This window comes from Aedes aegypti, chromosome 1 (assembly GCF_002204515.2).
Source record: "Aedes aegypti strain LVP_AGWG chromosome 1, AaegL5.0 Primary Assembly, whole genome shotgun sequence".
In the NCBI taxonomy this organism is placed as follows: domain Eukaryota; kingdom Metazoa; phylum Arthropoda; class Insecta; order Diptera; family Culicidae; genus Aedes; species Aedes aegypti.
This window is the reverse complement of record NC_035107.1, coordinates 111,547,344-111,559,581: the sequence shown is the minus strand read 5'-3', so window position 1 is coordinate 111,559,581 and position 12,238 is coordinate 111,547,344. Positions and strand designations below refer to the sequence as shown.

Sequence of the window (12,238 nt, the reverse complement as noted above, 5' to 3'; positions counted from 1 at the left end):
AAAACAGTGAAAGAGGTAGCCAGAAACACGTTTCTAGGGTGACTAGATGTTCAAATTAAAAATGCACCCTGATGGTTTGCATGATGTACCGTTCAAATTAGCGGGGGTGCACGGTAGGAGGTTTCACTGTATTGTCCAAACCATTTCATATGAACTCAAAAACTAAATATGAAGTAGTTTGATCACGACACAACAATAAATCTAAAATTATCCAATAATTTTATGCTTTTCACACTTATGCACGGTAATAGGAACCATACATATTGAAAAGGGTCCATTCACCGTGCATTTGGGTTTCAACTAAACCACAATTAAAAATTCTAATTTGCTTAAAATCTCATTGCTCACACGATGAAATACATCTTACTAGTACTATTCACAGCGAAAACTTGTTGAAATATCGAAAAATTTGATATCCTAACGTTAAAATGAAAATTGTGAATTTTTGGCGTTTCTACTAAGAGTGTTGAAAAATCTCATTATTAAACAATATTCACATGATTTTGACTACAAAAACTAAGTTTTTCAAAATGCATTGTGACAAGAACTATTTAATTTCATCAGTTCTATATTATTTTGCTAACAAAACAATAATTTGAGCAATTTGTTTGAATATTCTGTATGAATCTGTATATGTGCACGGTGAATGGAGGCCGCACGGTGACTGGTGACTTAACGGTAATTTTTAAAATCCTATATTAAAAAATCATGACTCTTAATTGAGCAAATGGCGGTTTTTTTCTGCTTGGGACAAACAAATTTTACACACTGTATGTCTTGATCAAAAACATACCTCTACCCTGGTAGACCCAGGAACTGGAACCGGTGCCGAGAGCAGTCTCAAAATCCACGTCTCTATTTCTTTCACGTCATGTAGCACAACCGACGGCGTCGATTCGGTGGCCTGACTAGTTAGCACGTTCCACACACTATCTTTGCCACTTTGGCGCGAAGCACCGACCCGTTTCGGACTGGAAGCATCATTACAGGCGTCTATCAACTTCTTCAGTATGAACAAACACTCCCGAAAGGTCGACAGGAACGGATGGTGCGACAGGATGCACAGCGATGTCAGTGAATGACTTCGAATTTTCGATCGCTTTCTGGATGCTCGAGGCGACGGAGAGTGACTTCCGCCGGACTCAGAATCAGCCGAAGGACCCGTCACACCTAGCCTCGTCTGCTGCTGTGAACCATGATATATCGAATTCGGAGGATCCGAATCTCGCCGGCTGGGACAATCTCGGTCGGACGAGTCACTCGGTGCTATATTGCTACTTCTGTAGTCACTGAAATGACGAATGTTTCAAAAAATGTTCTACAACTCTATACCATTCGACTCACCTGGAAAAGGCCGAGTCCGAGCTCTTCTCCATACTTTTCCTCCAGGATTCCCGTCGGAAGGTCGAATTACGTCCCTTCCGACTCCCGGAAAGATTACCCGTTCCACCAACACCAGCCACATATTTCTCTACCGGACGGTAGAAATTTACGCAGATACCGTATCGCGTTTTGCTCGAATCCTTATCGGTGAGAGTGAACACGAATGACGTCGCATCCCGCACCGCTGACCCTGTCCTTCGTGGGCCCACGCTGACGCAACCTTCAGGCTGGCAAAAGTACACCATGTCCAGTGGGAGGGGGAAATCCGCGTGATCCGTGGGCGGGTAGCGTCGTAGTAACTCCGGAATCTGAAACGCATCAAAAGCGGGAAATTCGATTAAATATAAATAGATGAAATTCGATTCTGCGGGACCAGATTCAGGATTATGTTTACTGCAAGTTGAGAAAGTTAATTTGATTCTATAAGGCCGAGAAAGGTTTATCACAGTAAACTATTTTCCTGTTCAATTATCTGGATTGACTTTGCAAGTAAAACGTAATATAAGTAGCTCGCATAAACGCTCTAGAATGTTTTTGCCAAAGTTTTAAAAGCAGTTTTCATCCGATAGATCAACATCTTTTTGATTTGAATTTATTGGACGATAGCTAGAAGCTTCTGTAGGAATTTTCCCGGTTTTTAAATTGGTAAAACCTTGGCATTTTTCCAAAAATATGCCAAATGAAAACATTTATTAAATATATCAGCTACTCTATTCCATCATAGCCAGGAGCTTCCATATATTTGATTATATAATAATAGTTCTTACTTCTTCCAAATCAGTTTCCCAGAAATTTTCAAAAACGTTCTCTTGATTGAGAATGCTTTCGAAATCCTGAGTATCTTGATTTTTGATTAGACTAGTGAGCCCTAAATTAAAATTGTGCGCGCTTTCAAACTGCAAAGCAAGTTTCTGAGCTTTTTCGCAATTAGTTAGTAATAATTTGTTTCCTCTATCGAAAGAATGCAGAAATAATCCGATTTTCTTCCAAAACACTATCAAAGTTACTCCGTTTTACGGCACTAGGAATTCTAAGTATCGTTTCGTTTCGTATATGACAAAAAAAAGCATATCACATACGATCCGGTAAAAACAGATAAATTCCCCCGGAACAATTGTCACGTTTTGATCTAAACCGCTTGTCTGTGGAGCAAAAATATTACTAATCCGACGCAAAGGAAAGATTTTCCTCCAGAAACGTTGATTGCCAAAGGTCGATTGGGATGCCGTCCGCCAAACCTCCGTTAACCGTTAACCTTCACGCAATAGGATTAACGCAATTTCCAACTAACTGCACGTGAGAGCAAGGCTGACGTACGAGCATGCAAATAAATAGGCTGCATGCTGGTTTGAAGTGCTTTCTTTTGTCGAAAGGCGATGCGGGTGGGCTTCCTCCTACACGCTCCATGGCAATGACCGAGTTTGACATCATTATAACCGACTGCCTGCAGCTAGTTAGTAGATGGAAAGCATGTTTTCCTACGACACTTGCGAAACACGAATACAATGTCGTTACAGTGGAAATAATAAACACCAAACCCTTTTAGGCAGAGTATCAGATTGAATCGTAGAACCACCATTTCAAAAAAAGTTTAACTTCTCCTGCAAACAGTTCAAGCAATGGCGTATTACGTCACATTTTACCCACGTGAACTGGCTATAGAAGGACGAAAGGAAAAGTTTTTACCATCCTGTAGTGAATCGGGTGGGGTCCTCAATTAAACAGGAAATATTGTTTCCAGAAACTCTCTTGATGCTGCCGAATTGTATGCACTGCATGAGGCAATTGGCTCAAGAGAACAGAACAAAGTTGGCTGATAACAATAACAGAACACGTGCAGCATTTGGATGAAATCCGCATTGATTTCATTGCATACAACATTGGCAATAACATAGTTGTAGATGTAGGGTTTTATTGTAATTGTACTGTTCGTTCGAGAGAAATCTATTTCATAATATCAAGTGACACATAATATCAATGACACGAAACTCCTACTTAAATGGAATAAATATAGTAGTTTATGCAGCAAAGTGCAGAATAATCAATCGAATTCTGCAACGAGTTGCGCACAACATTTTTCGTAATATATAGTTTCGTAATTGGGCATATCAGAAATCATATTGAGACGCGTACAACTTATTTTTGTAATTTTTGAAAAACATGTCACGATGTAACTCAAGTGAGTTTTGTACTGATATAGCTTTGATGTTAAGTCATAACGCACGACTAGCATAATTCAGCACAAAAAAGTGAACCGTTCCATTATAGAATAGCATGACAAAAACAGCCAAGCGAATATTCATGAATTACATCACGCAAAGTTCGGTCATTTTCAACTCGCTCTCCCCCATATGACACAATTTTTGTATGAAGGCTTCGGAAATTTCGTACGGTTCGTCACGTTTCTCTGAGCAACCACCCCTCCGCACAGTGATTCCTCTCCATACAAAAGATGGAAAAAAGTCTTGAAATAGGTTTCATATATTCTAATAAAGTTTTTTTTTACTCTGATTGACCAGATTGTGCATTTTTTGGAATAATTTATCATCATCGCATGGTTAACCCATATTTATTTGAATTCTTCACAAATCTGAATTCTATGTTATCAACATGTGCTTTGGCTCCGTCAAGCTATACGACACTTGAGCCGAGCTTGTGAGTGTTTTGAAAGTTGAATCACAGTCAAACAGACGTAACACTTAGAACAAATTTCAATCAAAATCATAGTCACGGAGACATGTACGCCCAATGCTAAAATCCTTGTGTTTGGCCGATGGGCCAACAGATGGCGGTAGTGTGTAAACGTCAAACACGAACAAAAACGATGCGAGCGCTGCGGGTGGTGGATTAGCCACCTACAATATATTTGAATTGACCGTTAAAAAGGTGGTCGATGGACATCAATGAGAGTGTGACGTCTGTTTGTCTGTGGTTGAATCTTTTAGTATCGTTATATAAGTATCATATTGAATGATATTTAGACAAATATACCTTTTTATTAGCATCCAAACAGAAGAATTCATTACACTCATTAACATTTTACCGTACTCAGTATTGTCGCATTCAATAGGTAAGTCAAACGACAATGAGTCTATGATTCACTGAAACTTAACTAAAAAATCTTGAAATTAAGACTGAGTGTGATATGTGTGCGAGTGTGTGTTCATATTTAAAAAGTAAATTGAATTTCATACGATGTTTCCCATATATTTTACAAAGAAGCAAAAAATACAATTACATCGATCATGTGCTTTAAAATGCTCTCAAAAATTCAATTTTTACGCAATTTTCATGAAATCTTGGCAAAAGACTATTCAATTATCGTATAAAAATACAAAAATATTTTGGGAATTAAAAGTGGGTGTTAGTTTTTGGACTAATTTGCGCCTTCGCATCACTGTGCTCCGTCGTCCCACATGTTTGACATGTTTGATCGAAAGGACTCCCAAAAGCTACTATGAAAGTTTGAATGCAATCCATTGATGGGAGTAGTGTGTTTAACACGGTTAAAGTTTGTATTAATAAATCGAAAAAAATAAATACATGTTCAATGACTGACAGCATTTTCGTTTAACCTTTACGTTACCGGCCTCCGACAAGACATTTTCAAATGGCTGCCATTTCGTCAATTCCCATTCGATTTTTTTGAAACCACCGTCAGTTTACTTTAAAAAGGTTTCAGTTATTTGTCATAAATGGAGAATGCTGAATTCGGAACCATGCCGGAGATATTCCGGATTGTACTGGGGTCACGAGGGTGCCAAATTCAGGAAATGTGATTATTTTTTTTATTTATTTCAGCTACAACACTAAAGTTTTTATGTAAAACGTGAGATAATGTTCGATTGTCATCATTTCAACATAATTTGAATAAGTGGACCGTTCCGGAACATCGTAGCCAGTTTGGGGACATTTCCGTTTCATGTCCAAAACATACCGTGCGACGTCTCAATCTTCATGAATTCGCAAGAACATGTCAATAAAAGAAGAATAAACTAAATTTCAATAGATTTGGCCACTCCACAGCACCTGACACAGGTTCCGCCAGAGCCTCTTTGAGGACTTTTTTTTTTGTCGGATACATACCGTGCGACGTCTCAATCTTCGTGAATTCGAGAAAACATGTTAATAAAAGAAGAAAACCCCGGTAAAAACAGATGTGGCCAGTCCAGATCTCCTGGCACAGGTTCCACGAGGGCCTCTTTCGGGACATTTCCGTTTTATGTCCAAAACATACTGTGAGACGTCTCAATCTTCTTGAATTCAGAAGAACATGTCAATAAAGGAAGAATAAACTAAATATCCATAGATGTGGCCACTCCAGAGCATCTGACACAGCTTCCGCCAGGGACCTCTTTGAGGACATTTCCGTTTTTTATCGGAAACATACCGTGCAACGTATCAATCTTCGTGAATTCGAGAGAACTTGTCAATAAAAGAAGAAAAAGCTCGGTACGAACAGATGTGGCCACTCCAGTTCTCCAGGCACAGGTTCCAAGATGGTTTCTTGGGGAACATTTCCATTTTATGTCCAAAAACATACCGTGCGACATCTCAATCTTAATGAATTTCAAATAAATTGTCGATAAATGAAAAATAACATGGTAATAAAAGATTTGGCCACTCCAGAGCTTCTGGCACAGGTTCCATAAGGTCTTCTTTGGTGATATTTCTGGTTTTGTCTCAATCTTTGTGAATTGTAAAAAAACATGTCAATAAAAGAAGAATCAACTTATTAACATGTGATGTGGCCACTCCATAGCTCCAAGCACAGGTTCACCAGGGCCTCCTTGGAGATATTTCTGTTTTATATCCATAACAAACCGTGTGACGTGTCAATCTTCGTGAATTCGAAAGAACCTGTCAATTAATGAAGCACCTAAGCACCTGGTACTGGTTCCGCCAAGGCTTCTTAGGGGACATTTCAGTTTCATGTCCAAAACCTATTGTGCAACGTTTCAATCTTCATGAATTCTACAGAACATGTCAATTAATGAGGAATAGGCCCTGTGTTTTTACTCCTGAGGTCCACGTACAAGTTCCAGGAAGGCCTTATATATGACATTACCGTTATTTGAAGGAAAAAATATGTCAATAAATGAAGAATGACTTCGCTACCAACAGATCTGGCTGCTCCAGAGCACAAGGAATAGGTATCACCGAAAACCTTTTTTGAAAATTTTTCGTTATTTGAACAAAACATGATGTGCCACGGGTAAAGCATAATAAAAATTCTGAAAAGTATTCAAATAAATCTAGGAAAAAATACGTACAAAATGATGTGGCTTCTCTTCACTGATGCAGTCTTAGGCAGGATCTTTCTGAAGAGATGTTTTCCACGATTTTTGGAAAATCTGTTATGCAGATCTTCATGAATACGCCAGGAATACACTGTGCAACTAGTTAAAACTCAGCAGAAAGCTGATAAGAAAACTAACAAGGAATCCAATAGAACTTTGTTTCGAACATCGTCAAAAATCCAACAAGAATCCTAAAAAGGTTTTGGCTAGAATGTTACCAAGAATCTATTGTAAACTTCCAAGAAAATTTTCTATTTATTACTCAGGGTTCTCAATAAATTTGTGGATAAAAACTAAAAAGGAGTTGGAACTCCTCATGAATACACCATAAAAACAGTCTTATGATTTATGAAATCCCTTTGGCTTACTTACCTTTGGCATATTTACTGCCAATAATTGTTTTAACGGTATAAAAAAAGAACAACCTATTGCCCGTTTAAAGAAGAGTAAATTCGATCAAACGTCAGTTCCGTTAATCGTACGCTTCGTTCTCTTTGAGAATGGTTCGCTAATCCCAAGCCCCATTATTTAAATCTCTGTGCATCTTCGACTGCTCCGGTCAATCATGCAACTACGAAGCGGTCATCTATGCTTGAGTTCATGCTCATTATCCGCAAATGTTTTACTTACAATTCTTCATGCATTTTTTCTTTTATTATTTTCGATGCTTGAAACTCAATAAGCCAGTTCATTCGCCCCAATTCAAATTGTAATGCTCTGGAGTGGACAAATCTTCGTTTATTGACAAGTTCCCTCGAATTCATGAAGATTGAGACGTCGCTCGGTATGTTTCCGACAAGAAACGGAAATGTCCTGGCGCAACCTGTGTCAGGCGCTCTGGAGTGGCCAATTCTATGAATATTTAGTTTATTCTTCCTTTATCGACATGTTCTTTTGAATTCAAAAAGATTGAGACATCGCACGGCATGTTTTGGACATAAAACAGAAATGTCCCCAAAGAGGCCCTCGTGGAACCTGTGCCAGGAGATCTGGAGTGGCCACATCTGTTTGTACCGAGGTTTTTCTTCTTTTATTGACATGTTCTCCCGAATTCATGAAGATTGAGACGTCGCACAGTATGATTTGGACATAAAACGGAAATGTCCCCAAAGAGGCCCTCGTGGAACCTGTGCCAGGAGATCTGGAGTGACCACATCTGTTTGTACCGGGGTTTATCGTCTTTTATTGACATGTTCTCCTAAATTCAAGAAGATTGGACATGAAACGGAAATGTCCCCAAACTGGCCCTGGCGGAACCGGCTACCATGTTCCAGAACGGTTCACTTTTTCGAATTATGTTGAAATGATGACAATACACCATTATCTTATATTTTACATAAAAACTTCAGTGTTGTAACTGCAATAAATAAAAATTAATCACATTTCCAAAATGTGGCACCCTCGTGACCCCAGTCCAATCCGGAATATCTACGGCATGGTTCCGAATTCAGCATTCTCCATTAATGACAAATAACTGAAACCTTTTTAAAGTAAACTGACGGTGGTTTCAAAAAAATCGAATGGGAATTGACGAAATGACAGCCATTTCAAAATGCCTTGTCGGAGGCCGGTAACGTAAAGGTTAACTCGTATAGGCCTGTATGAAAGAAATAAAAATACTAAAAGTCTCACCGCTTAGCGAATACTTAATGGATTTCAACTTTTTTTTCTCGTGTGCTCGTACACATATCTAGTTGCTAAAGGTGGCCAAATAATCTCGGGAATGTTCCTGTAATCGGAGTTATTCCAGTGAGTCAATGGGTCAGGTCGGGTAAAGAGGGTACTGTGCTTCTGTGCCCCTGTAGGTAGCCAAAATTTCAAGTCACAGATAATGTCCGGAATCGGCTATAATGTGGCCACTATATCATGGAATTTTAAGAAAAACGCATTAGTGTAAATCTTTTGAGAAACGATTGAATTGGATAACCATGTGGCCTGCATTTGATTGACCCTACAAACGACTAATTTCAAATTTACAATAAAGTGACCAATTGTATCTAACACCTGTACAAAGCTTACTTGTACGCATTTTAGTGAACTATAATGTTTGATTTACAGTTTTCTAGAATTGGTATGACTTAATACCATCAAAACTATAGCCACTTCTTCAGGGCATTATAAATTGTGCAAATCCCTTCATCTATAATTTTGAATATCAGATCTTATTTATTGATGCAAATTTTTATATTTGTCATTGCAAATAAATCAACATAAGGCCGGAATAAATTTGAAATTTTACTTTTGTCACCGCGCAAACAACCCCTCCCCCCACCCCCGGTGACAATTTTCAAATTGTCAGAGGGGGGAAATTAATAAAATGTTTTATTTTCAGTGTTGGTTTTCATTACTTTTCGTGATGTTTGCTAGTTTTAAATCTGTTTGTTAATGCTACGTTTTTCTTTTAAAATAATGGTTTTGTCATTTCTCATGGTATTAAGCAGTTTTTCATCATGCCAATCTGTCATGTAAAGGCCTACTTTCCTGCACTGAATTAGGCAGTACCGTTATAATCATTACACAACTTGAAACAGTTGTGTAATGACTACTACGCAACGCATTTTCATTACGCAATAGTTTTGAGTTGCGTAATGAATCATTACATAACAATTTTCAGACATTTTAAAATGATGGCAAATGCATTCCGATGAGATTTTTAATGTCCCCAAGTGGTCCTCTGCGAAATTGCAAATAACGTTGCAGAACGCGATTTTCACAGCACCCATCGCATTTATCCAACTCGGCAAGCCTCGTTGGATGAAAATACGACTTGTGCTGTTAAAATGAAAATCATTCTGAAACTTGTTGCGTAAACTACTATCACGTCATTCTTACTGTTATAGTGTAGCCTTATAGAATAGAATATTTTAGTGATTTCCATGAAATGAAATTTTCGTAAATCTTCGAAGAACATCTTGTTAAATCAATGCAGCAATCTTAAAATTTATTTGAACACATATTTTTCTAGTGGATTCTTCTTCTGGATGTATAAATATTGTAAGTATAATTATCATCCACAAGCTGCGTATCATATGTGTTATTATACCTTGTTTTTATTGTGTTGTATAAACGTTATGAATTTATATTAAGAATCAAAGAATAAAATCATATTGATGGGGACAATTGCTCCATGAATATAAACAAACTGAACGTAGAATAACATTGCCATCAAAGCTGCTTTTCAGAACACATTATCTCACATTCACTAATGTTTGCAAAGAACATGGCACAAGTGGACGTAGAAGGGCAATATATTTCTCAGTGCCAGTTTTCTTCAAATCTAGTAAAATATTTTTACAACAAGAAGGATACATACATGTTATATCAAATTACAACAATCTAAGTTCAATTTCAAGTTCTAAGTGTAACATGTTTTAGGTGTTTTTGAAACACAATTTGAAAGTTGTTCTTGTTAGTACTTTCTCTCACCGAAACTCAAGATTATGGGTAAACAAACCTGGAGATTGCTATTATAATAATTCTAATCATGAAAAATGTAATACGATCAATGTTATGAAAAATTAAAAAAAAAAACACCGCAGGTATACGCTGCTAAAACATGGTTTTGCAGCACAGTAGAATAAAAAATGATAACCTTTTGATATTTTGATAAAAAGTGACAAAATAAGATTGTAAGATTGTGCCAGCCTAATAAGAATCAATGCAATAGAGTGCACATACTCCTTTGAATTGCATCACATGATTTGAATGATTCCGCAATATGATTAATAAATCCGCAATAATGGGCGAAGTTTATGCACATAAAGTCAACTGAAAATACAAAAACAAAATATTAGAACATTTAGAATGGGATTTTGTTGATTTCATGAGAAACAAGAAGTTTGAAAAACGATTTGAATAAACAAGTTGAATGCAATTCTATTTGTATAAATTCCTGATGGTTTTCTAACGTGATATTTCCTCTAGGTTCAAATATAATTTATACAACTGCAGATCAAGCAATAGAACTTAATTATTTAAATATTAATTCCGAAAATGAATATAGGAACTATAGAGACCAAGAAGAAACCAGACAGGAGCCAAAAAGAGACCGAAAATTGACCAAACAGGAAACAGACAAACAAAACGTAACTTATATTTATTGAGAATCACTTGCGAAAGTGATCAAAATGTGTTCACACTGTTTCGGTTGGACAATAGAATACAGTGAACACATTTTCCTGTAAATTTTCTTGATTTTGAACGAAAAAACTGCTTTTGAAAATTCCGAAATCAATGACGGATCCTGCCCCCTTAAACCCTCAAACCAAACCGTTCTACAAACCTGCACGGGTGGCGCCGAGTTTGGTCCTGCTCCATGCATTCCTCCCGGGGCGCTTCCGGTTCCTCCCGCTGGCGCATTGCCGGCACTTGGACGTGTGACGACCGCCGACCGGGCGCCCACAATCGCCAAATAGTCAATCAGCCGTGGGCACAGTGAATCACGTTGCTGTTGTTCGGCCATCTCCTGCACTGACTGTTGTCAATCGTATCAATTAAAGCACTTTTTCCCCCCGGGGTCGGACCTTGTTACAACTCGACACACCCACACGCAATCCTTAACGAGCAATAGGTGTGAGCGATAGTCGTAAGTTGGTAGTTAACTGGAAACGATTATCCTGTTTTGTGTCTACGATGCTATAGAATTTCATCCGCCACCGGTGGAAGCTTATGTCGTGATGACTTCTTTGTTCGGGTTTGATACGAAGGCGATATGAGTTACGCTTTTCTTTTGTGGTGTGACTGATTGCCTCACTTTATTAACAACAATTGTTTCTTTTGTAAAGCTATAGGTGGTAATTAACGCCCGATCGATGTATGTATAGCGTGCTCCATTTTGTCAGTTGCTGGAAATATATTGGGAGAATAAATATCAATTAGAGGAGTTGAGGAGGATATAATTATAAATTTATTTATACAATATCATGGGACAAATTCCAAATACTCATAGCGGTAAACGCGCATCTATTCAGCAAGGTCAACCTAAGGGTCGTGGGTTCGATTCCCACCGTTCGAGGAATTTTTGTAAAGAAAAATTTCTTTGAACTTGCCATATGCTATATACATCCAAAAATAATCAATTGGTAAAGAAAGATCACAATTAATAACTGTGGAAGTGCTCATAAAAACGCTAATCTGAGAGGCAGTTGGGACGTAACGCCAGAAAGAAGATGAAGATGAGACAAATCCAGCTCTATTTTAAGGTGAGACTATACTTGATTACGAATGGAATAGTCGAGTAAATGCTAATTATTTCGTAAAACAAGCACTTCCTTCAATTGTCTATAACTATCATCCCTATATTCTAAATAATGTGGTTTTGAACATATTTTAAACATTCACCACGGAATTAAATATAATCGATATGCTTTGCATGACATTTCTTTCATTTTTTTTATTTACTCTTACATGGTTATAACACATATACATCGAATACCAATTCTATGTCCAGTAGACTTGCCCAGCTCAGTATGGGAGAAAAATAAAGTTGTATAATTCCACGGGGCGCACCTAGGATTATTCCTTAGGGTAAAAGGAAGATTTCAGATTATTTGATC

The 12,238-nt window shown here is 37.7% G+C and overlaps 1 protein-coding gene across 6 annotated transcripts in view; it reads right to left on the bottom strand.

Annotated features, from left to right (window-relative positions):
• The window catches only part of LOC5570705 (MAP kinase-activating death domain protein), a 92,478-nt gene that overhangs the window by 49,493 nt on the left and 30,747 nt on the right, over positions 1-12,238 (bottom strand). For 5 of the 6 annotated variants that reach the window (XR_002500587.1, XR_002500588.1, XM_021845251.1 and 2 more), the window contains exons 2-4: positions 10,966-11,527; positions 1,345-1,691; positions 794-1,289 (exon numbers count right to left, since the gene is read on the bottom strand). Coding sequence is in view for 4 of the 6 variants with exons in the window: in XM_021845251.1 (XP_021700943.1) it covers positions 794-1,289; positions 1,345-1,691; positions 10,966-11,145 (1,023 nt within the window). In the remaining 2 variants the exon portion in view is untranslated. The remainder of the gene's footprint in view (positions 1-793; positions 1,290-1,344; positions 1,692-10,965; positions 11,528-12,238) is intronic. The other variant, XM_021845258.1, reaches the window with a different exon arrangement.